This window comes from Lissotriton helveticus, chromosome 4_1, assembly GCF_964261635.1.
Source record: "Lissotriton helveticus chromosome 4_1, aLisHel1.1, whole genome shotgun sequence".
In the NCBI taxonomy this organism is placed as follows: domain Eukaryota; kingdom Metazoa; phylum Chordata; class Amphibia; order Caudata; family Salamandridae; genus Lissotriton; species Lissotriton helveticus.
This window is the reverse complement of record NC_136063.1, coordinates 112,440,775-112,467,984: the sequence shown is the minus strand read 5'-3', so window position 1 is coordinate 112,467,984 and position 27,210 is coordinate 112,440,775. Positions and strand designations below refer to the sequence as shown.

General features: G+C 41.6%; 1 protein-coding gene across 1 annotated transcript in view; it reads right to left on the bottom strand.

Moving 5' to 3' along the window:
• LOC144827047 (pentraxin fusion protein-like) overlaps positions 1-27,210 on the bottom strand; it is a 339,174-nt gene that overhangs the window by 33,796 nt on the left and 278,168 nt on the right. Inside the window, exon 3 of the mRNA XM_078685504.1 lies at positions 8,653-8,935. Within this exon, the coding sequence (XP_078541630.1) occupies positions 8,653-8,935 (283 nt within the window). The remainder of the gene's footprint in view (positions 1-8,652; positions 8,936-27,210) is intronic.

The following is a 27,210-nucleotide window of genomic DNA, read 5'->3' as shown; positions in this document are numbered from 1 at the left end:
TCTGCAACATGTTTAAAGTGATACTTGTGTGGGTGGCACTATCAGTAGAATTTAATTCACAGGCCATGAGCACATTTAGTGCACTGGACTAGGCAAATTAAATGTGCCAATTTGGATACATTAATCAAACCATTTTTTCAGAGGAGAATCACATGCACTTTAGCACTGGCCAGCAGTGGTAAATAGATCACATTTAATGCATATAAACGTTGAGGTAAGCATGCAACAGGTGTGTGGCAGACCACTCAAAGGCTGTCTGGTCTAACACTGCTCAAAAAGAGAGAATTTGCAATTAAGAGCCTTGAAAGTAGAAGAAGAGGGCCTGGATGTTTGGAGGTGTTTGAAGAAGCATTTGTTCATCTTTGATGGCTACAATGAGGCAAAATTGGACAGGCTACACATGGGAGTACCAAATACCCAGTGCATGATCAGAGGTTGCAGAACATCCTTGCAAAATACTATTACTACTCAATGAAAAAGTATTCAAAACTGTGAGGTGTTCTCATTTTATGAATACTTGGATTCATTGTTATAGGACATTTCCACAGCAACCCTTCATTTGAGCCGCTTGATAAAATCCATCACAGACACATGTAGAAGGAATAAGGTCCAAAATAGATTGAGATTTCCCATAGGTTTCAATTTGGAGAAGGATTATCAAACCAGCTTTTTCTTAGATTGAGTAGCCGTGGCACAGTTCCTGAACATCCTGTACATCCCATTGTTGGACAATGGTACATTTAAGGGAAACTTCAAGATGGAAACACGCCATAAACTCTCTGAAATGGAGTTGAGTGAGCAGATGGAAGAAGCCTAGATCACACAGGAGAAGTGATGTGAGGAAGGGACTAAGAGACTTGACACCCTCTCAGTTGGTTTACCTTCTAGATAATGATGAGTGATCGAAAAGTGAATCATGCGAAACATAACTGCAACATGAGAGTTTAATGTTTCCTTTTTCTGAACTGCTGTAGTGCGGTGTTTTGATTAATTATGTGTGGAGGGTTCTTCACCACTTCTTTTAACATTGCTTTACTCTGTTTGCTAAGGGAGCATGTGGATGGCATGGTGCTGCTCACCCTATGAGGGCTCACAATCAAGGGGATCACCCAGTAAAAGCTGACTGTCTTATAGGAGAAACTCTTTCATCTTCATAGTTAATTTTTTAATATGATGCTGTTTCTATTTTTGCTCTGGGGTAACACCCTGATGCTTCGAGGCTTCCATTTCTTTATAGAGATTTTTTCAAAAGATGCTGAAGTTTTCTGTTTCACTGTGCTGTATTACTGAATGTGAAAGGTCTTAACTTTTCTCTGTAGAGTGGATATGGATATGCAAATATTTAAGAGGGAACTGCTTTAAAATATCTTTTTGAAGACACATTTTACTAGGCAGATCAAAGCTGGATGGTACATATGAGCTATTACTCCACATGCTCTACAATGGGGAATGGGATAGCAAATGTCTTACATCTAGAGTTACTTTCTAGTTCCTGACTTAACTATAGATAAAGAAAAGCAGAACCTTATGGTCTGAGGAACTCTAAGTCTTAAAATTGGCCAAAGTCTACTATCCTGTTCTTCTCCCCTAACTCAGGGTAGAAATTTTTTTTTGGAAGACATTCTCTTAGAGCTCTCAGAATTGACAGGATATACTTGTGTGAAGGGACTTTCATTCAGTTTAGTATGCAGCTGAAGATAGATTAGGGTAATGTGGAAGGACTCCTAATTCATTTTCTAAGAAACTATACGGTGCACTAAATAACTTGGGTTTTACAGACATTTCGAGAGACATAGGCTGGGTGTAAAGGCATATATTTACATTTGATGCATATACAAATTAGTGTCATGAAAATGCCATATCCTCTGTAGTAATAATGTGTGGTCTCCAGCTCACTTGGCTGGCAATATTTCATTGCATTTTCCAATCTTTGCTTGATGACTCAGGACCTCGATACACATCACAGAAAGATATTCAAGTGTAACCTCCATCCTTTGCAGAGAAAGGCAATACAAACCCAAAATGACGTGTAATTTGAACTCAACAATAACAAAGATACCTCATTGCAGATGGTATTGATGCTTTTAAGGGTGTTGTAAGAGGAAAGCTGATTTACTCCATGGCCATATTAATTGTACAAAGAAGATGAGAAACATACCGATATCAGAAGGAGCTTAAAAAGGATTTAAAGTGAGTTCCCTCACTCATGACCATCCCAGACAGTAGTACTTAGAGGCCAGATGAAAGCAATATGTACAAATAGGTGAAGATGACATTGCTCCTTTGTAAAAGATTTGTCTAGGAGCCCAACAATCAATACATTAACAAATTCCTATTGGATGGGTGTACCCTTATACTAGTGGAAATAGAGAAGTTGGAGAATGTAGGTACTTTATGAGACCTTGTTTATGGCTCAGGTCTATCCCAAAGTGGTACAGTGGAAATATAGTGCTTGGACTGGACTGCAAAGGATACCTAGGCCCAAGCTGAAGTATTAGACACTCCAATAACAGGCAGGAAGGTCAATAGTTTAAGGTATCCAAGGTGCTTTGTCCAAATGGTTACTTGAGCTGCTTTTATAAATTGGTTTTGTTCCCAACCAGTCATCAGTTATTCTCAAACTGGGAATATCTTTAAAACATGCTACTAACATAGGCAAGTAGTTGCTCTCAATATTGATATGACATTATATGAAAAAGGTCTGGGTTCTAGAGCAGACCAGCTCTTCTCAGTTTTAGTCCACCCAGTCTGAATGTATTCATGGCAGGTCTGACACATGACAAGATCTTGAGCCTGAGACATCCATTGAGACAGATGTTCAATACATCAAATATAAATTGTATATTAGTCCCTGCTGTGTTAGTCTCCCTGGGCATCAAGTAAGTGTTTGTGTTGACTGCTTCTTGTTTAGGATGGTTCTGGAGGGGATACAATATGACCTATAATACATGACAATGATTATGTTCAAATAGATGACCAAAGGAGAACCCAGTTATGGTTTAGCTGGGCAGTAGCATATCTCAAATGGTTGATAAAGAGGAATACGCTGCAAGTTGATCTTTTTAAGGCCAATCACCCTCCCTGAAGTCATTTAATAGTTACAAGTTATACTACTCATAGTCTTACACTTCTTTAAGTCCATTCTGATTACTATTTACAGAGATATCTTTGTGGCACTGAGGCATTACAATAGCTCTGTGGTATTTATATTCCCATCTCCCTATCTTGTTGGATTGGACTTTGCTGGAAATTGATATATTTTTGGTCCACATAGTGATAGGCAGATTTGCTTGGGATATGTCAAGGCTCCTGTGACACAGGCAACTATGTATCCCCTACCTCTGTACCATGTTACATACACTTTTAAAATTGTGGGCTCCACAGGGGTATTACCCACCTTCACATCTCCTTATAAACTCATCCATTTTAATCCAGACTTAACACTATGGGAAGTCGTATGAAGTTGAATGTAGGACCAGAGTGGACATGTTACTTGTGTACACTCTTTGGAGGTGGAGAAAAGATTAGTTTTAAAATCAGGGATACTTCTTTTGACCATAAATCAAGAAGAGGAATTTGAAATTAAAACCCAGTCATAATTTTTCTGGCCAATGGCCTATATAAAATTTTTGGGAATTAGAAATATACTACAACTTGATCTTTTTAGGGCCAGTTGCCCTCCCTTATTTGCCGACATACGCAGTGATTTACAATAGTGATTCATTCTCTTTATCTCTTGGTGTGGTTTGATGGGCACAATAAAAATAAATACTCCTCCCTGTTCTGTACTTATTTCAGGCTCTTCTGATTACTATTGATATGTGCTTCTAAGAGGCTCTATAATGCACTATGGTCGGAACAGTTCCCAGCTCAGAGTTCCCCATAAAATCAAATGCTTCTCAATTCAAAATGTGCAGAGGAGTTACCAAATGAAAACTATGCAATTATTCATCCCAGCTCTGAGTATTGTTCGATTGATCCTTGATGGAAATTGATACGTTTTGGGTCCATATGAAGCAAGAGGTTGTAGGCAGGTCTGCTTGTGACGTAGCATGACTTCTAAAGCATAGGCAATTACATACCTTGTGGCTCTATTCCCACTATGTATGGTTTTATCATTTAAGGCCATTACAGGGTGATTAGCCAAATATTCAACTCATTTCCATTTCAACATGGACTTTACATATAGTGAAGTGAACATGGACTTTACATATAGTGAAGGTTGGTCCGTATGATAAATGGCAGGAACAGGGCATGAAGGAGCATATTGGTTTCTTGGGGATACAGGTAATTGTTTTAACTCTTGTAAATGGAAATTTTGAGGTGGAGAAAAGGCTGCTTTTAAGTACATTAAACAATGCATGAGGAACTCTACAATAAGGACATTGCCTAAAAGAGAGATGGCACAATAGAAACATTATGAACCTCCTATTCTTCTGATCTCCAAGCTGTATTCAGTATCGCTCTGAAATGCTACTGGTTCTGTAGGTTGGCAGGTGAGCATTGTCCTGTGGGGCTATTCATTGCAACATATTGGCACATTACACAGAGATGTGGCTGGAAACAGGATCTATAGCATGGTGTATGCTATGTGGCCACAACATTCCATTCCATGTATTCCTATGTTATTCATAGATGTTAGTTGGATTATGGGGTGCTCTGAGACATATATGGTGGTATTTCCTTGGGTCAATTTTTTCGGAAGTATTAGTTAGCAGCAATCAACGCTGTTCTGGGTTACCCTTTCATAGCAGACTTAGAACTTTACTTTTGGAAAAGTGTCTATAGAACCTAAAATTCATCATAAAGGGAGTATGCATCTACTGTAACAGTGCCAGCCTCTGGAAGCAGAAATCTCCACCATCCATGATCCTGTGTTATCGTGTGGAGTGTTTTGGTTATAGAGTGTTTAGTTAGCAAAGTTAAGGGAAAAAGTGCTAAAATGGATCACACCTGGGAATCACTTTTGGGCTATATGCCTGATGATGTGCCAAACTTAGGGCCTGTTTTAAATTAAGGCAGATAGCCTGTGGGTCCTTCATTATGATGGAATAAATTACGCTGTCTACATGTTAGAGATGCCACCCACTTTATTTATAAATGACCACCAAGCAGGCGGTCATTTATAAAGACATTGACAGGAACCACTGTCATGGTGGTTTCTGTCAATGCATTTTGCTTCCTGAAGGACACAGCCCTGTAGCAAACAGTATTCTTTCTTTCATTTCAAAAAGAAAATACCGTAATCAGATTTTCTTTTTAAAAGGAAAACAATTAATGTTCCTCTCGTTGTGGGAGTCTTCATATTTTCTGTTCCTTACTGCTAGTGCTAACCTCTGAATGGGACTACTTAAAATAGAACTTCACAATATCAAATGAACTATTGCCTTAAACCTGACATGTTGCTGAATAGAATTTAATGTAACTTTTGCGCAAATGGCAACTTAAGACAGTGACTGTTTATAGTTGCATCCAGGCTGCTGTCCTCAATACAACCTGCTGCTTTACTGAGGAGAGGTGTGAACAACCCTCAGGAAGGAACCCAAAAGGCCTGCTGAGGGAAGAGTTGTGACGTCCTTCCCGGTAGTAGAATTATTGTCATTTGCTAGTTAGTTGGCACATTCCTTTAGGTTTTTAGTGGGCATAAAAGTGGCGCCCTTGGTACCCAGACCTAAGGTTAGCTCAGAAATGGAGAGAGCCCTGAATAAGAATTGTTCACTGTTTCCATCATCCAGCCTAGAGAAGCTGCACAAAAGGCTGGACTCCACCAGCTGCAACTGGGGCTACCAAATAAAGCACTGTGGCTGGGGTGCCTAGCATGAGGAAATGTCTTTCCCATCCCTCAATACAGAGAAGGTGAATCCAAGGGTCAGTTGGGTGCTTCCCTGTTACAACCACAGGGCCATAAAATCAAAATAATCTTGCTTTGTTGTGTTGGTAGCCGAGAACACCTGATCACCCATGAACTCCAAAATCACAAACAGGGAGACCAAATCCCAACCTTCAAATGTTTTACCCAAGTTTTCTGGATCCAGGAGAGTTGTCGGAGTACCGTTTGGTCTCCCTGAAAGGGAGTTACAGTCAGTTAAAGAGAACCACTGGTTGTCTTTCAACCAGGGACCAGTAGACCTGTGATAACTGGTTTTTGGCTGGACTTCACCTGGACTTCAAATGACATAGGCCCATGAGACCAAAGTCACCCTACAATGTTCATGGACAGTGGGGTGGACCGAGGAATACCCCAGATACCTGCAAAGCATTTTTGGCCTCTTCAGCATCCATCAGTGCCACTACATTATTTCCTATGACAGTTTGCCCATGGAGTCAGAAACTAGACTGGATAATGTTTCCTACGTGAGGCAACTGTTCTGTTGGACCATATTGATCCCTGTGTCTGGCTTCCTGTTAGAACCGATCACCATCAGAGTGTCCTTGGAGCCATTTTCAAGTTACACATTGTGACTAACCCTAAACCAGAAGTCAAAGTAACGTACAATGATTGCTGTGAAGCTTTGAATTATTGTTTCTTTAAAAACTCATACATCCGGAACCCTCTGGTGGATTTTTGTCATTGAAGTGTCTCTTTAAAGAAAAAAATACAACTTATTTTTAGGTCTGGTGTTAGCCATGACCTATTGATTTTACTAAAAGTATACATATAATATACCTACTTAAAGGGGAATTCAGCAACCTCTTCATCCATTGGTCCGTTTTTGTGTTGTTCATATTTTACTTTTGCTGTCTTCACTTTAAGTGATTTCATTTATCTTTTTCACAAATAGCACATCCCCACACTAGGTAGTTCCCTTCGGTGTCAGTGTATTTGTTTTTACTTCATTATTGCTTTAGCGTTACCTTTGTTTGCAGCGTTAAATTTGATAGCAGGATTCTTTCTGCCAGATAACACAGGGTCAATTCCAGTTTTATAAGTTCCTGCTGCAGGCCAATGCTATTTTAAATTCCTTTTCAAGTGTCCTGTTTCACTGCATATTAGATTGCATCTATTCGAAACTGTTCTGTATTAAGGTATTCTCTTTTTACTGTGCAGGCAGTACATAAACCAAAAGCTACAATATTATGCATGTAAATCTGTGAGCAGACAATGCTTCAGAACATGGTTATTCTGGACTAATTTCACAAATAGTTCTTTAAGAAATGTTTTCAGGAAGAAAATCAGCCTTTTATCATGTTTCATTTGCAGCATTTGTAACCTTTTTATTTCTTTCCTTCCTCCTTCATTGTTTGTTTCTTTGTTTCTTTTTATTTTTTCTTTCTACTCTCTTTCTTTGTTTCTTTTTTCTATAATTCTTTATTTCTTTTTTCCTACCCCGTTTCTTGACTTTTTTTCTCCTTTCTTGATTTTTTTACTCCTGTCTTGTTTTCTTTTCTTCCTGATTTTTTTGCTTCTTGCCTTCTTCCTTCTTTCTTTCCAACTGTCCTTCTTACTTTTTTGCTTCATTCATTCACTTTTTTCTTCTTTCTCTTCTTTTTTATTTGCATCCATATTTATTTCCACCTGTTATTCCTTCTCTCCTTTTTTCTTTTCCTCCTTTCCTTCCTGCCTTCTTGCTTTCTTTCCATCTTTCTTTTTTATTTCTTTTTTACATTCTTTCCTTCCTGTCTCTTTCTTTCCTTTTTCTTCCTTCTCGCTTACTTTCTTTACTTATTGCTTTCTTACTTGCAGTCTTCTTCTGTTTTCTTTTCTTTATTTCCTTCTTGTTTTCTTTCTTGCCTTCCTTCTTGCTGTAGTCCTTGCCTCGCATATTCCTTTCTTTCTTGCTTTCTCAAAGGCAAGACACTGGCTCTCAATGGCTGCACTATTGGCTTTTTTAGGTCCGTGTTAGCCAAGACAATTTGATTTTACTAAAATGATGTGTGTGACAAGCTATTTATGGGTGTTTCCAGCAACACTTAATCTTTTTGCCTATGGTAATTGCAAAAACCATTAAAAAAGAATTGTCAACAATCTGGCATAGTGTGGGGTTTTCTAGTTTTTCAACTTTTCTGGTTCTTCTAAATGTTTTACAATTGTCCCTTTGATAACGTCTGACTGCTCTGAGACATAGCTACCTGATATAGAATGTTAACTTTATTACATGGTGAGGTTGTACAACCAAACCATATAATGAACCATTTGCCTCACACATTTTAATGGAAATGACAATATTTAAGGCTGCTTTTATCTGCAAACTTCAAACCCTACAGGTAAGATTATGGTACTGTTGAGCAGGTTACTTTGCATAGTGTAAATGCATCCTCACTAAGGCATTTGTCAGTTCTGCCAACTGGTCAGTTTGAAGTAACAGTTTCCTTCCTAACCTTGGTTGCTGTAGCTGACTCGCCCAACCACAGACTTACTGTGTGAAACTAAAACCTGAAACAAATATAACGTCCATGTTCTGGGTAGGATGTGGACCATGGATGTCCCCCATATATATTGACAGGCCAAATGGAATAACTCGGAATCTGCACTCCAGTCTCCATATTGTTTTGGTCCTTGGTATTTAGGTGGCTTCAAAACTTAATAGCCACCAAATGCTGAGGAAGAAGGTTATAGACATTCCTTTGTAGCTTTGATGCATTATTAACGCTGGGAGTAGAATAGGGTTTCAAAACATTATTGCTTACTTAAAGTAAACAGCAAAGACTTACATAGGATTCCTGCCATCCGGAGAGTTTCCAACACGAATTTGAGCCATCATCAGGCGCTTGTGGCAACAGTCATTTCTGTTAAATATTCTGACTGCTGATATTCTGAAGGTCTTTCCCAGATTCAAGCTCCACCAGGGAGCCTTCTCTCTTGCTGTTTGGGTGCAGGAAAACTGATGGAAATCCATTGCATTAATTCCATCAACGGCAAGCCAAGCAGTAGCCCCTGGTGAATCTTTGTGCACAGAACTCTGACGGACAAATCCTTGTAGTGCTATATTAAAGTCTGGAAGAATGAAGAACATTAAGAGATATAACTCAACAAGAATATAGGAGGCTGCATAATACTCAAACCTCTGTGCAAGTTACACCTAAAAATGCTTGAAATGTTTTATTAAATATAAGAAAAAAGACAGGATGAAGGCTAAACAAGCAAGCAACAATGAGAGAGAGGGGAAGTCTGGGAGCAGTCTTGGGTATACATGTCTTTTAATAAGTCCTTTTCCCATGTACCACTACAGTAGTAGGCTAGAAATTAACTATGGGCTAGATGTCTAAAAGTTCGGAATAGCAATTTCTTAATTTAGATTTGTTTGTGAATCGAATTTAGGAACTCTCTATTCCTAATGTATAAACTCATTTGAGTTTCAATAGTGATTCATAGTGGTTCGCAAATCGACTTACCTCAAGAATAGTAATGAGGCAGGTTGCAATTTGTGACCCACTGTGATTTACTGGCATCACAGGGATGGTGGCCTGCTGGTGTCAACAGACTACCATGTATGCTATTGCTTTTAAATAAAGCATTTTTTTAAGCAGCCATAATTGTTTAAGTTTCATTTTTTTAAAGTAGTTAGGGGTCCAACAGACCCCGGGCAACTCTTAAAAAATATTATTTTACCATTCTTAAAGGAGAAGGGGTCCTTTGTGAACCCTTCCCCATTTGAGATGGCGATAAAGTGCGAACCCAACAATTGTGCATACCATTGTGAATCGGTATTTGAAAGGGATGCCCTAACGCCCCCTTCCCAATAGTGATTCGTAAACCCAAATTGCAATTTGGAAATAGGTTACTGAATGACAATTTGGACTTGCACATTTGGAAATGCTTTTTTGCATTCACAAATAGCCAGATTCTGTGAATTAGGCCATGTGCAACCTCACAAAGGCTACTCACATCTAGCCCTACTTTCTTAGAATACTGATTGACTTTACCCAGTCGGGGTCTATGGTGAAATGTTTTGGTACACAAGGGCCTATTTGTTTTAATAATAATAATATACAAATTTATAAAGCTCCTGGTTACACTAGGCTAGTGTGTCCCCGTGCTATGGTACCAACTATCACAGAGGCAAATTACCAACGCCATCCCCCCATTCAGACCCTTATACTCATTATACTAATCTGTGGGGAATAGGAAGGTTTGCAACTTCCTATGGAAAGCTGTCTCCACGAGGCCTCCAACCGAAGTCCCCCTGGGAGTTTTTCCCAATGTTGAGCCGCCATGAAACAGAAGGAGCGCCCGCCCATTTTTGCCCTCCCGATAGTGGGATTCTTGACCTTTTTATTCAGAAAACATTACTTAAGCAAAGAGGCATTAATGTGAGTCTTTGGTGCTCACACATTTACAAAAAGCATAACAATTGTCCATCTCATCTTCGCTTTTCACAAGTACATCAGATTTGTCAAAACTATATTTAGAACCAGCAGCAAAGTAATAACTTTGGCAACCCATCATCTTGTTTGAAGAACCCAAAAAGGAACAAATGCTGGTCTAGACTGAAAGGCCGACCTGCTATTTCAGAAACTGAAAGATGAATTTTACAGTACACTATCGGCATTACTAGGGAAAGGAACAGCAACAAGGTGTAATGTAAATTAAATAAAATTGGCAAAAAAAGTGGACACTAAATAATGCCTACATTCTGAATACGTTATATAGCAAGATTAATATTTTGCCGCTTAACCTTGTGCAGTTTCACCCAAGACACAATTTGAACCCCAAAAAATAAAAAGTATATATATTATATCCCAAAATCATTTTATTGAAGAGTATGCAAAGTACATTATGTACGGAGTGCTAATATAATACAATACATTTATTAAAAACAGGGCTCAATAAGTATCTACAATAATACATTGTGACAGTGCAGAATCCAAAAAGAATTCATGAGTCTTTACTAGCCCCCAAAATGGTGCATTCTTTAAAAAATGTGGAATAAGACCTAAACAGTTATTAGTGTCTCTAGTTGATCAAGACTTACATACCATTGTTTTTCAGTTGGAATGGCTCCTTTCAAAGCAGCAGAATGGCCCTTGTGTAAACGGAGTAGGTCTATGGCACAACTTTTACGTCTGTTCTACAATTCCCGCCTCCCAGCTGCTCCTCCCTCCCCATCTCTCCATATATGACGGGTGCTGCGCGGCTGCGCCTAAGGCAAGCACATCTGCGCCCTTCCGCGCCTGGACCATGCCCAGTGCCAGTACCCCTGGCTTCCGCATCAGCCATGAAGACCGACTCCGCTACGACGCTAGCACCCTCATCACTCTCAATGCAGGAAGGACCCGCACCTGCTGCAAGGCTACCCGGAAGCGCACCCACGGTCCCTTTGCCTGCCAGAACTACAGCTTCTCCTGCCTCGAAGCCGCCGAGACACCCGCCATGACGAACCCAACCAGCTCAGATGCATCCTGATCAACACTCGCTCCCCACGCAAACACGTCGTCGAGCTCTGAAGCCTACTCGACACCGCATCCCCGGACGTCGCCTTCCTGACCGAGACCTGGATGAACAAAGCCTCCTCTCCAGACATCACCATAGCCATCCCCGACGGGTACAAGATCACCCGCAGAGACAGCACAAACGGAGCTGGAGGAGGAATTGCCATCGTCCACAGGAACACCATCAGGGTCTCAACAAACACCAACGACACACTCAACACCGCCGAACACATGCACGTCCAGATCCACATGGACCCCCAGGCCACCCTTAGAGGCACCCTCATCTACAGACCGCCTGGACCCCGTCCACAATTCTGTGACTCCATCGCCGACCTCATCAGCACATCCACGCTGACCTCCACCGACTACATCCTCGGAGACCTGAACTATCATCTGAAAAACAACAACGACCGCACCTCCTCCACCCTGATCGACAACCTCACCAACCTCCCACTAAAACAGCTAGTCACGACACCGACCCACATCGCTGGTCACACGCTTGATGCCATCTTCTCGTCGAGCCCCCACGTCGCGTTCAGCCACGCCTCCGAACTCACCTGGACAGACCACCATTGCATCCACTTCACCTTCAGTAAACCCCTCACACACCACCGCACCCTACAGATCCCCTGCCGATGCTGGGGCAGAGTCACGTAAGAAGAACAACTACAGACAAACCTCACACTCAACCCACCGACCAATCCCACCAACCCCGACAATGGTGTACGCACCCTCAGACACTGGATGGACGACTGCGCCAACACCTTAGCACCTCTAAAAAAGCCAACCAACAGAGACACCAGCAAAAGAGCCAGCTGGTTCACCCCGTAACTTCTAGCACCTAAGCGCACCTGCAGGAAATTGTAGAACAAATAGCACAGCGACAAGACGCCAGACAGCCGGGCTGCCCACAAAGACGCCATCCGCAACCACCACCACCTCATCAGGACCGCCAAAAGGACCTCCTTCAAAGACCGCCTTGACAACAATGCACACAACAGCAAGGAGCTCTTCAACATCGTGAAGGAACTCTCCAACCCCATCTCCAGCACCAACGACATCCCGCCATCGCAAGCCCTGTGCAACTCCCTCGCCGCCTTTTTTCACCGCAAGATCACCGACATCCATGACAGCTTCATCCCCCGGATGACCCCTACAGGCCTCGACACGCCGGACCCACTGCACCCCATCGACCACCACTCCCTCACAACCTGGGCCAACGTGAGCATGGAGGATACAATCAAGACCATGGGCACAATCCACACCGGCTCCCTGTCTGACCCTCTCCTACACCACATCTCCAACAAAGCTGGCAGCTCCATCGCACCCCACCTGTGCAGCATCATCAACCTCTTCTTAGAGACTGCCACCTTCCCTGAGAGCTGGAAGCACGCCGAGATCATCGCCCTACTGTAGAAACACAAGGCGGACCTGAGCGACCTCAAGAACTTCCGGACCATCTCCCTGCTTCCGTTCCCAGCAAAGGTCATCGAGACGATAGTTAACACCCATCTCACACGCCACCTCGAAGACAATAGCATCCTGGACCCATCCCAAACAGGATTCCATAGCAACCACAGCACCGAGATTGCCCTCATCGCCGCCACAGATGACATCAGGATCCTACTAGACAACGGCGAGCGGCGGCCCTCATCCTCCTGGACCTCTCTGCAGCTTTCTACACTGTTTGCCAACGCACACTACGCACGCGCCTCCACGCCGCAGGGATCTGAGACAAGGCCTTGGAATTGACCACCTCCTTCCTCTCCGGCAGAACTCAGAGAGTCCGCCTTCCCCCGTTCCGGTCCAAAGCCTCAGAGATCATCTGCGGCATCCCACAGGGATCCTCCCTTAGCCGGACGCTGTTCAACGTCTACATGGCTCCACTCGCAAGCATCGCCCGACAGCACGACCTCAACATAATCTCCTACGCTGACAACACGCAGCTGATCCTCTCCCTCACCAAGAACCACCACCGCCACATCCAACCTCCACCAGGGAATGAAGGCTGTCGCCGACTGGATGAAGAAAATCCGACTTAAGCTGAAGTCAGACAAGACGGAGATCCTCATCCTCAGGCCCAACCCCTCAGCATGGGACGACTCCTGGTAGCCTGCATCACTGAGAAAAGCCCTGGCTCCTACCAACCACGCACGCAAACAAGGAGTCATCCTCGACTCGAAACTCACCATGACCAAACAAGTCAACGCAGTCTCCTCTACCTGCTTCAACACCCTCCGTATGCTCCGCAAGATCTACAGATGGATCCCGACAGACACAAGGAAAACAGTCACCCAGGCCCTAGTCAGCAGCAGACTCGACTACGGAAATGCCCTCTATGCCGGAGCCCCGTCTAAGCTCATCAACAGACTGCAAAGAATCTAGAACGCCTCTGCACGCCTGATCCTCGACGTCCCGTGCCATGACCACATCACCCCCCTCCTGAGGAACCTGCACTGGCTCCCCGTCGACAGAAGAATCTCCTTCAAGCTCCTGATCCATGCACACAAAGCACTCCACAAAACCGGCCCAGCCTATCTCAACAGTCGACTCTCCTTCTACAACAGGAAACTCTGTTCCGCTGACCATGCCCTGGCCATGGTCCCACGCATCCGTAGAACCACTTCTGGAGGCAGGTCCTTCTCCCAACTCGCCGCCAAGACCTGGAACACCCTCCCCCTCAACCTACGACAAACTGAAGACCTGCTCACTTTCAGGAGACGACTCAAGACCTGGCTTTTCGACCAGTAGCATCAGCGCCCCCCATCCACCACCTTGAAACCCTTACGGGTAAGTAGTGTACTTTACAAATTAACTGATTGATTGATTGAATTCACAGAAAGTCGTTTTCACCTAAAACGCACTGACATTTGAAGAACAGCTATATTGATAGACCTCTGTGACATCCTTGACTTGGTTAATATTTATTTATGTTGATCTATTTGAAGAAGTGTTGCTCTAAGAAAACAATCTATCTATCTATCTATCTATCTGTCTATCTATCCATATATTAGAAATTAGAAATTATCTTTAAAAAACCTTAGAAATTTACTGAAAAAACATAGGTTTCAGGAACATTATAGTTAGTTGGACATTCCACTTTGTACAAAACCATAGAAATGTTGCTGTTATAGTTAGTTCAGCTAACTATAACTCATGCACCAGCAATGCACTGCTGATGATATCACATATTACATCATTCATGACATGGTCGGTGACATTACTGATGACATCACTGATGACATCTAAAATGACATCACTAATTATATATTCCACGTGAAAATCTGATGTACCTCCTCACACTCTAATATAACCTTTGATACACCCACTGTAAAATACAGACTACATTTTTGAAACCATCGACACACCAATACCAGTTACTACATACGCTCTCATTGATTCCTAGGTCTATACACACATCCACTCATTCACCCATACAATCACTCATGCATGCAGTCACTCATCAATACAACACTATCGTATGCACTCATACACCTATAGAGACACTCACACACCGGCACTCATTAATGGAGTTACCCACACACCTAGTCAGTCATGCAAAGAATCAATCACACTCCCATTTACTCACCTATACAGTTATACACACATCACCTCACTTATTCATATAGATACTAATGCATATTTATTCTCTTAAACTAACACTTATACAAGCACACACTCATCCATACAGCCACTCTCATAATCCCTGATTCTAATGTATAGTCAGTTATATACTCCAACTCTCACATAAACTGCCTTTTACATATGAAGTTACTTGAGCATGTACATCCATTCACTCACCAACACACCCATACATACACTAACCCACCCATATATCTGTTTCCACATGCACTCTTGAACCCATACACCCAGTGAATCAACCACTCACACATCTATGCACAGAGTTACACAACACCCACCCACCCACACACACTCAGTCTCCCATACAAATATTCAGGCAACCAATCAATAACCCTTATAGACACTCATGTAGCTACTGACGAACCCATGCAGCAGCTTACACAACAACCAACAGACTGATATAGTCACTAACCCATGCATTCAGTAAGACACATTTAAACACTCACTTATACAGTCAGTCACGCACCTGCTAAATCCTCCATCCAGACACTTATACACACACTCATTCTTCAATACACCATGGCATATTGATGAAACATATTTAAACTTTACAGAAACACACAGTCACTGGATGATGTCATCAGTGGTTTCATCAGTGATGTCATTTGAGATGTCATCAGTGATGTCATCGGGGATGTCGCTGACCATGTCATGAACAATGTAATATGTGACATCATCAGCAATGCATTGGGGGGCGCGAATTATAGTTAGCTGAACTAACTATAACGGTGGAATTTCTATGGCTTTGTACAAGTGAAATGTCCAACTAACTATAACATCCCTGAAACCTATGTTTTTTTCCTGTGAATTTCTAAGGTTTTTTAAATGCTATTTTCTTACTATAACATGCCTGAAACCTATCACATGTTATAGTTAGGAATTAGCATTATAAAAAAAAAACTTAGAAATTCACTGAAAAAACCATAGGTTTCACACATGTTATAGTTAGCTGGACATTTTACTCATACAAAACCATTGAAATTCCCCTGTTATAGTTAATTCAGCTAACTATAACTCGTGCGCCCGCAATGCACTGCTGATGACGTCACATATTACATCACTCATGACATTTTATTTATTTATTTATTTTATTTGTGGTATTTGTAGAGCGCAGCATTCATCCCAGGGGATATCAAGGCGCTGAATAAGAAAGGGCTGCTGAGGTTTGAGCAGGGGGGATTAGTATTTGGGAAAGAGATGTGTTTTGAGTTTTTTCCGGAATGAAAGAAGGTTCACAGTGTGTCTCAGATCCATCGGTAGTTCATTCCATCGTTTGGCCGCCAGGTGCGAGAAGGCTCGTCCTCCTGTTCTTGTTTTGTAAATATGCTTGGGTTTTGCTAGGGCTGAGTTAATGGATCTTAGGTTCCTGTTTGGAATATAAAATTCAATTTTCCCTTGCAGGATTGTAGGGCCTGTTTTATGGAGGGCTTTGTGCGCATGACAAAGTAGTTTGAATGTGGCGCGCTGGCGCATCGGCAGCCAATGGAGTTGTTTTAGACATGCCGATGCAGAGTCTCGTTTGCCTTTGTTACATACCAGCTTGGCAGCCTGGTTTTGCAGAACCTGAAGGCGGGAGAACAACTGCTCGTTCATTCCTTCGAACAGAGCATTGCCATAGTCCAGGCGGCTGACTAGAAGGGCCTGGGTGATCGTACGACGACAGTCAAGTGGGATCCATGTGAAGATCTTAGCGAGGAGTTTCAGGATTGCAAATCCCTTACCCCAAAGTGTGCGCACGTGGTCCTTCATGGATAGTGCGTCGTCCATCATAATGCCCAGATTCCTGGCATATTGTTTCGGGGCGGGGGCTGTTCCCAATGACGGTGGCCACCAAGAATCGTTCCACGAAAGTTTGGCTCCTCCGAACAATAGAATTTCGGATTTTCCGGCATTGAGCTTGAGGCAGTGGTTACGCATCCAGTCCGCCATTTCGGAGAGGCAGCTGTGGAGTTTGTTTTTAGTTGTTTCTAATTTTTCCGATCTTTCATCCAAGGTCACCATCAGCTGCGTGTCGTCGGCATATGAGCAAATGCCGATGCCCCACTTTCTTCCGATGTCAGCCAGAGATGATACGTAGGCATTAAAGAGAGTGGGGCTTAGGGAAGCTCCTTGTGGGACTCCACAGCCAATGGGACGGGGTTCAGAATGGAATTGGCCCATATGCACTGCTTGGGTGCGGTTGGACAGGAAGGATTCAATCCATTGCAACGCTATGTCTTGTATTCCTTTGCTCCGGAGAATGTTCAATAGACATTTGTGCGACACTGTGTCGAACGCTGCCGACAGGTCCAACAGTATCAGAGCCACCGAGCCCCCTTGGTCAGTGATGCATCTGACACTGTCCGACACTGCCAGCAGCGTAGCCTCAGTGCTATTGTTGGATCTGAATCCAGTTTGGGTGGGGTCCAGAAGCGAGTTGTCCTCGAGATATTTGGATAACTGTAAGTTAACCATTTTCTCCAATGCTTTGGAGAGATAAGGGAGTTGTGAAATTGGCCTATAGTTCTCTGGGTTGAGAATATCGGCCCCAGCTTTCTTCAGGAGGGGGGTTACAGATGCGTGTTTCCAGCAATCTGGAAAGGACGCGGAGGCAAGAGATTGATTAAAAAGTTTGGTGATGATTGGGCATAGAGTTGGTGCAATTTCAGAGAATACAAAGTGTGGGCATGGATCTGCAGGGGAGCCGGATTTTATTGCTCTAAGGACTGTTAGTACTTCCTCTTCGGAGAGTGGTTGGAAGTTTGATAGGCGAGGGGAGTTGCCCAAGTCTAGGCGAAAGTTATCATAGGGGGAGACGGTATGGGAGGGGGTGAAGGTTGAATACATTTTATTGATTTTTGAGAAGGAGCTAATCCGTTCGCATGCTTCTGTTGAAGGGGTGAGTTTTTGCGAGGTGCAGGATGGATTGCTGAGCTCTTTCACAATTTTAAATAACTCTTTTGCCGAGTTGTGGTTTTCGTTGATTCGTTGCACGAAAAATGCCTTTTTTGCCTCTCGGATGGCAAGGATGTATTGTTTCCTTTTGGCAGTGTAGTTGGCTCTGGTTGTGGGGTTTTTCGCTTGTCTCCATTGGTGTTCTGTTTTTTGGCATTCCCTTTTAAGGCTCTTGAGGGAGGGGGTGTACCATTTTTCGTTAATGGTTGTTTTTTTCCTAACATCTCGCAAGGGTGCTATTTTGTCCAATGTTTGGCGGATGCTAGTTTCTAGCCGGATGACATTGTTGCCAATAGGTTCGTTATCTGGTAGGGAGACATCTGTATCGTGAAAATGATTTTGAAAATTGGAGTCTTTGATTAGTTTCCAGGCTCTATTGGAAGTGAGGGGGGAGGATCTGATTTTCACGGGTTTGCCAGGAAGTTCAAGTGAGAATGAGAGCATGAAATGGTCAGACCATGACAGAGGGAGAGTTTCCTTAAGAGTGGTCGACTCGGTGTTCGTAAAAAGGAGATCCAGGGTGTGCCCTGCTATATGCGTAGGACCATCAACCAGTTGTTTCAGTTGGAGGATTTCCATGTCGTATTTGAGCTGAGCGACTCCAGGGGCATTGGGGTTTTCGTAATGGACATTAAAGTCTCCAATGATCATGTAGTTTTTGTGTTTTAGGCACAAAGGGAGTACTTGATTCAGGAGTTTCGCACTGAGGTTAATTTGTTGTCCAGGTGGGTTATAGACGACTGCGCCCGCTAGCATGACATGATTCTCAACGAGAAATCTAAATGGTAGTAGCTCATGTTCAGGCTCCGCTTTAGTTGTATCCATTAGGCAGGTTAAGTGGTCCCTAAAAATTACGGCGACTCCACCTCCTTTTTTCTTGCTTTGTCTGTTTTGTGTTATTATTTTATAATTGGGGGGGAGAGCGTTGGCTAGGTCCGGGGCACTGGCATCGGATAGCCACGTTTCGGTGACAAAAACCAGATCTGGCGTTTTGGAGGTTAAGGTGTCCCATATGTCGAGTGCATGCTTGGGTAGTGATCTGGCATTAAAATATAGACATTTTAGTTCATACTGGGGGTTGATAGGGATCGTGTGAGGATCCGTTGAGGACTGACCCAAGCTGGTCCAATGACAAGAATGGCATGAGATGGGGCCGTGGGATAGACCTGGGTCGGTTTGGGTGCAGTTTGTTGTTTCAGTAGGTTTACGCAGGGCTAGTAGACATGGTCAGTGACATCACTCATGACATTCCTGATGACATCTCAAATGACATCACTGATGACATCACTGATGACATCATCCAGTGAATGTGTGTCTTTCTGAAAAATAAATATGTTTTATGTATGTATATCTAAAGGTCGATGGAGAAAAACATTTGTAAATAAGAGTCTAAATGGATGTTTTTTTTGTAAAAATGATTGTATAACTGACTTATTAAGTGTATCTTGGTGAATACATGTATTAGCGAGTAATGTTTAAATATTTAAATATATGTATCAGTGTCTCACTTTGTGTATAAGTGGCTGCATGGGTTGGTGACTAGCTACATGAGTGTTGATATGGGTTATTAGTTGGTTTTTAGAGTATCAGTATGAGTGTCTGTATGGTTAGGTGGGGGTATTACTTACCGCATAGATGCATGAATGAGTGACTCACTGTTTGTATGTGTTTTGAAGACAGCATGTGTGCAGGATTGTATGGGTGGATGAGTGTGTGTATGGGTGGGCTAGTGAGCGAATCACTGTCTCAATAGTATCTTTATGAGTAACTACATATGTGTTAAACTAGTATATGTGAGTATTGATGTATATAAGTGAGTATATGTGAGAGTGAGAGATTGTAAGAGTTCCTGTATAGATAAGTATGAGTATCTAGAAGTGATTGTTTAAGAGAGTAAGTATGTGTATGATTCTGTAGAAGTAAGTGTAGTGGTGGGTGTATAGCTGTTTATGCAAGTAAATGGATGTTTGATAGTTTATTTGCATGTGTGAGTTTGTATGTGAGTAACTCTATAGATGAGTGTCCGTGTGTAATAAGATGTATAGGTGTATGAGTACGTATGATGAGTGAGTACATGTATGAGTGCCTATATAGAACTGTTACTGAATGACTGGATATGTATGTAGATTTTGGAATTACTGAATAGGTTGTTCTAACTGGAATTGGTATCTCCCTTTTTTTGAAATTTTTAGTTTCTATTTTTGAATGTGTGTATCAAGGGTTATATTACGCTGAGAGGAGGTCTGCCACTCTTTCACAAGGATGATGTCATCAGTGATGTCATCAGTGATGTCATTTGAGATGTCATCAGTGATGTCATGAGTGATGTCACTGACCATGTCATAGTGATGAAATATGTGACGTCATCAGCAGTGCATTGCGGGCACGCGAGTTATAGTTAGCTGAATTAACTATAACGGGGGAATTTCAATGGTTTTGTATGAGTGAAATGTCCAGCTAACTATAACATGTGTGAAACCTATGTTTTTTGTAGTGAATTTCCAAGGTTTTTTAAATGCTAATTCCGAACCGCTGAACAGAATTATGCCAAACTTTGCAAAATTGTAGGGACTGGTACGCAGAAGCGCCTTTGCTATATTTGGTGAAAATTGCTCCAGTGTTTTTTTCGAAAATTAACTTAAAAAACACATATATATCTATAGGCGCGCTCCGAGCGCTCTCCGGTACGCGTACCAGGGAGGGCACCCGGCGCGCTACGGGGGTGCGCGAGCGGAGAGCTGATTGGCTGTCGGATGTCTGTCAACATTCTAAACAGTCCGGAGAGTCCGCCATCTTGTGTCTCGGTAGAATCAAGACACAAGAGGTGAAAATAAAAAGGGAGAAATGATTAAAAGGGGGCAGGGTAGACACCCCCTGACCCCGTAGGTTTTCTGAGGGGGGCCTAGAAGGACCATGAAGGGCAAAAAAACTATTTATTTTTTTAAAATTTTCACGGGGTAAGCGCTGGGTGCGTTCCCATGTACGCTCACCAGTACGCGCACCCTGAGCGCACCACGGGGAAAACAGTGTAAAAAATTAGAATACAAAAATAATTTAGGGTTCTTAGAGGTAGGGTAGCTCTGAAAAGAGCTGTTGTGTTATGTGGGTGTTTTTTGTACCTACAAGTAGGTACCAATGCAGAGTCTCAAATTCAAAAGGAAGACTCTATTCCCCTCATCTGTAAAATGTACACCATCTCTCCTATAGATGCCTTGCATGTTGTAACGCAAGTTGTTGTGGTATATGGAACCCATACCATAGTCCCTGAGGAAAGCAGAAACAGTTTTATTCACATGTTTCCTTGCTCTCTCAATCTGTGGACAAAATTGGTTGGACCAGTTCCATTTTTGCCTTTGGCATATATTAGAAAATACCAAGGCAGTTTTTGGAAAAAGTGACATCTATTGCCCAAAGATGTCCTTTAAAAGCATTTCCAGACCTAACCCAGTCAAAGTGCCCAAGTCATTGCCACCACAGTGCACAATTATGAGGTCAGGGTGTGGTAGATGCATAAAGGATTTTATCAATTGTATCAATTGGTGACTTCTTAATCCTCTCTGTCCAATCCACACAATGTCCACATTTGGTAAATCAAGGTTGTAAATGCCTCTGTAACTTGCAAATTTTTCACTCCAGTAGACAAAGCTATGACCCACAAACCAGACTTTTGGCATCTTGAAGGTAGATGTGCTTCTATTCAGATGAGTTGTGGAAATGAAATGGCAGTTTGAAAGTAGGTATTATGAAAAAAAGTGGTTGACATTCAGTGCACTTGAAAAACAAGAAGTGATTGGTGCTTTCTTAAAATTCACCACTGAAAATTAGGGTGCATGCTTTTTTTTGGAAAGAAGTCATTTTAATGGTTGAGAAAAGGTCATTTAAAGAAACATTGCACATGATTTGCTAGTACATTGAGAGGTCAAACACCCTTGCTGGGTTCTTTTGCAACATACTATGATGAACTTTTGAACTGTGTGCTGGGTTAGGTGGGAGTTACCATGGTAACAGGGTGAATGAGCACTGGAGGGATGGGTGAATATTATGTGAGTTTCAAAGTGTTGAAATGTACAGCTCTGTCTGTGTGTCTCTGCTCATACTATTTCATTGTGTCTACTGGCAAAAACAGACCACATATATATAAGCAAGACATAACATTCCTTTTTCATTTCAAAGGCATACTCTGGATCTTGATTGCACAGCTTAGAGCCTATTTCTGAAGTAAGAGGCCTAACAGACATGCTGCCTAAGATTCTCTACTAGTACATATGCTAAAGCCTAACTGACTTTAAGAAAACATGTACTTCCATATTTTAAAACACATCAACTAATTATTCACCCAGATCCATTTACAATTAAGCATGACTCACAGTGTGATCTTAGGCACATGAGACACATGTCATTTTTTATGTATTATCCCCCATGCTCACTCCATAAATCTCTACGTTGTTAGTGGGGTGGTCCGACGTAGAGTTTAAGTTTTAACTGTTTTTAACTTTGATATCAATCGTCGCTTTTGATCTTTTATGCAAAATGTATTGCGGACATTCGCTAATTGTATTTTTTCTAATTGTAAGGATTTTTATTAATTCAACAATAAAAATATTCTGATTCTGATTCTGAGACACATGTCAAGACATACACACAAAGAGAGAAATGACACACATAAAAAGAGAGATTATGCACGTGTAAAGTGACATGAGACACAGACACAGAGTACCTTTTAAGCTAAGAGAGACAAACTGTTAGAAGGCACAGGTGACAATATTGAAAAATGTGAAAATGTAATTCCTTATTTCACACAGACACTCAGTGTGATCCTTGCCAAAAAATTTAAAGCCAGACATTTTACCAGAAAACATTTTACATAGTAAATCGTTTTTGACACAAAGCACAGCACATGTAATGTAAATCAGGCTTATGTTGTACACTAGTGTTTATATCGTTTACTTATTGTAATTGCTATGTAATATGTTGTAGTGGTCTATAATATGTTATTTTTTCTTTACCACAGATTATAATCATCTATAGAAAGATAAAAGAATATGCCATCAAAGGAAAGACGTAAAAAATAAAGTTTTAAGGTCCAAGAAAAAAGAAATACAAGACTCATCCAAAACAAAATCTTCAGTGACAAAAAAAATGCTCCTGGTAAGCAAACTAAGAATTTTCGCAGCAAGTTATTGAAATGTCAAAATAAAAAGATGTTGTTTCAAAGAAGAATAAGACACCTCTAATTAGAAAAAAGAAATTGTGCTCCTCAAAAAATGTTAGACCTGTAGCAGGAGATGATATTGTCTATAGCAATAGAAGGAGAAATCAATTTATTGAAATTCGTAGACGAGTGTTTTATAACAGAATAGTATCCAATTTATTAAAAAATGTAAAGAGGTATCAAAAAAAGACCTTTTTTTACAAGAACAAAAAAGCATAGTTAAGATTGTGGATGAAGCATTTAAAGTGAAAAATAAATTATATAGATTAGTAATGAATAGAATTCGTACACTAGATAAGGTAATCAATGTGTTCAAATCAAAATGTAAGTGGAAAAGAGTAATTAATCGGACTAATTTTTGTGATGTTTTTTCTGGAGAATGGAAGCATAGTTCAAGTTGTGAGCCATTTTTTAATGAAGAAAGTTACTTTCAGGATAATGATTTGGTGCATGCAGTTGACACCAGTGGTCGAGCATATGAGGTGGAGGACGGTTGTCCGGTTGAAAAAGAAAAGATTATGCCTAGAAATACAGAAGAGGTGATACCTGGTGCAGTTTTAGGGAGATGTCCTAAGGCTCTAGTGTATACTTGGAATTGTAGTAGTATTTGTAGCGTGCGACAGGATTCAATTGATTTGTTTCGCAGCTTCTTACGGACATATACTAAGAATACAAGTGAATTCTGTTTGCACATTATATTGTTGTGTTACCTCTCTGTTAACACTTAGGATTTGTAAAAGCTAAGCACAAGAATGGAACACCACTCTCATAGTAAGCAACTCTAAAATGGAAACCTCTTCATATATCCACCCTTTTATCATGAGAAAGGAAGCAAATGAAATCATGTCTTTCATTTTAGACTACTGCATTATCACTTGTGAATGGTTAGCATCTGTTAACCCTTGCCCTCACTTTCAAAACGAGTTTCCTTTCGTCACGCTTTCACAATGCATTTGTGATCATCACAGAATATTCACGAAAACAAAACAGGAGTTCAAATCTATATCTAGATTTTCTGAAACTTAAATACATAACTGTTTAATACATTTCTTGAGTTGGAAATTATACTTGTCATTACTTACATTGTGTCATCACTCCTTAAGTGTCTCAGCTCCATTGTTGCAGTATTCACGGCAGGGGCGTGGCAGTGGAGTTCAGCAGCCTGCAGCCCGCAGTTGATCGGCGGGAGACCCTTGGCCCCCACTGCCGTCACTGAAACTATCGGTGGGGGAATCAACGGCATAGCCAAAACTGAATGTGCAGGAGTGGTGACACACAACACGGCATGATTCGGCATGACACAGAGGGCAACAGAATGCCCAAAACCACTGAGGTCACTGAGGCATACTGAAACTGACTCTACAAGTTTGCCAGTCAGCCATCAGCCACCAGAGAAAATCAGCAGGTTGTCAGTGGGGACAGATAAGATTATACTGAGTGCAGGGCCATTGCACCCATACCGCACAGTGCAAGCCTGTGCCCCCAACTGAAGCGGCCCAGCCAGGTCTGGGCAGGGCTTGGAGATTGGCCCGGTGAGGGTTCAACTTGGCAGCACCTTCCGGGTAGTAGCCTTGAAGCAGTTTAAGCTGTTCCACAGTCCCACAGCCCTGGCTGCAGTTTACCCTCGCCTGCCCAAGCCTACCCTCGCCTGTTACACCATCACCTAGAACCTGAACAACCTGCACAGGAGACAGTGGGCACAGGTCAGGACCGGGTCGGGACTTGGACTGGGATCTTCCACCAGATTAATGAAAGATTAACAATCTCCCTTCCTGACCTTTATGCTCAGTACCCATGGTTTGAGGCTCTAATGACGGACCAGGGGAACAGGGTGGAAAGAGAGTTAAAATACCACTGAGGCCTGTCCTGGCCTGGGACAAGTCGGGTAGTAGAAAAGGTAGCTGAAGCAGGTTGGATAAAGCTTGTGAACCTATGGAAGAGGCCAACTGCTATCACCCCTCCCTGCACTACATCGTAGCCACACATTCTGTACCCCTCCCCTTTACATCATCTCCAATCAGGTGTCCTAGAGCAGGGTTGCTAAACAAATGACTTTTATTGGAGCTACAAAAGGAGGGAAGGGTGAGTGTTAACCAACAAGTACTACAAGGAGCTAAGAGCTGTGAGTACCAGTATAGCCTTCACCAGGGAGTCCGTTCTCCACACAAATCCTCCCTAGCTCACCCTCTCCCAAGAAGCAACCAAATCACACGTAAAACTCCCCCAGAAGGCATCAAGCCTCGTAACAGAGCAGCAGTAGCAGCTCCTGTTGCTCCAGGTGTAAAGGTGATTACCACATTTTCAACAGGAAAAAGTCAAAATAAAGACATAAGTAGTGAGCAAGCAAGTACATGTCATAACTGTAAAGGTCAAGGAAACACCCCCAAAATGAAGAAAAAAAATAATAAAAAAGGAACACACAAACAAACAATGATGAACATGAGATTGGGGAGGATACAACAGACACCAGGACAGAAGACCTCAACCAGAAATGTACAAACAAAAGTCCCAAAATAAACACACAAATGGAACAAATAAGGCAAGAGAGGCAAGAGCAACTAAAAGCAGCCCACTCATATCACCAATTTTCACTCTGTTCGAGAAACCAAATATAATTTCAAAGTTTAATATTTTAAAAGATCCAGGAGCTAGCAATCTATATCATGTCAGGAAAAATGACAGGGATGCCAATAACCCTGGCTCCCAGAAAATGAACCAGCAGTTGGAACAACACCATTCAGTCTCTGTATTTGCACAAACTAAAGGAACTCCATGCAAGGAACACAACAAAGGTGCAGAGCGGACAGATAGCACTAACCTCTCAGAGACGGTGAAGGGCATAACCAAAACAGGAAGCAAAATAAGATTTAACCAAATACCTACATACGCACACATACAATCAGCAGCCCCCCAGAGAGACAAGTATGGGGAAACAAAAAAGAACAGGGAACATGAGATCAAAGATCAAAGGGCAAAACAAATGAAAGTAACATAACAGACGATGGAAAAGAACATGATAAAAAACATACACTCCAAACAAAGAACAATAACAAACTATGAAGATTCCCAGTTGCTAAACGAAAATGGCATGCAGCAAACAGACTTTAGAAAAAATTTCTTGCTAAGATCCTTTTCCCTCTCCAGTATCAGGAAACTCCTTGAAGCAATGGAACCCAGAAAAAAAGCCCAAGAAAACAATATGCAAGTATAATCACAATCTCATCTGGGGACAAAGCCTTAAGAAAGGCCTACACAGGATCATCTTACAAGTGTCTACACATGGGGGAACCACATGCCAAACAAAACAACAGACAAAACAACAGAACTGGAAATAACAACAGAAATTAAGATTGAGATTAAGATAAAGACCACCTAGTCGGCCGACCCGGCCTCCTTACCATGCTAGTACACACCTTATCAGCCACAACAAACGCAATGGTAATGCAATCTGACAAGCTAGATATACAAATAGATTTAATGAAGATAGTGACCACTCACATTTGAGGAATCAATATCAAATTAGAAAAATGTACAAAATCCAGTCTGCCCGCTGAACAAAACAAGCAACCTATCAATGTGGACCTATAATGGACAAATTAAGTTTCCTACCAGAAAACCTGGAAGAAATACTAAATATCAAAAATGCTAATTTAGAGAATGGTTCACTGACACAACATTGATGTAATAAATATTGACTCCTTTACTTAAACAGGTAAGTACAAAAATATTGATTTAAAAAATATAGATGTAAAACATATTGACTTTTATATAAATATAAAATAAAACAATATGTATTAAATATATTAAATGTAATGTTCACAAAATCAAATGAATCTAATATACATTTTAATGAAATACAATAAATAAACGTAATAAAAATATAAATTGCACACATATAATTATTATTACATATATATTTACTTAAAAAAACATATCAATGATTTGAAATATAAAAACAATTCTATAATAAATAAAAACATTAAACAATTAAAAAATATTTCAACTTACATTTCAGAATACAGTCAGTGTGACAGTAGGGGAAGTGTTGGATA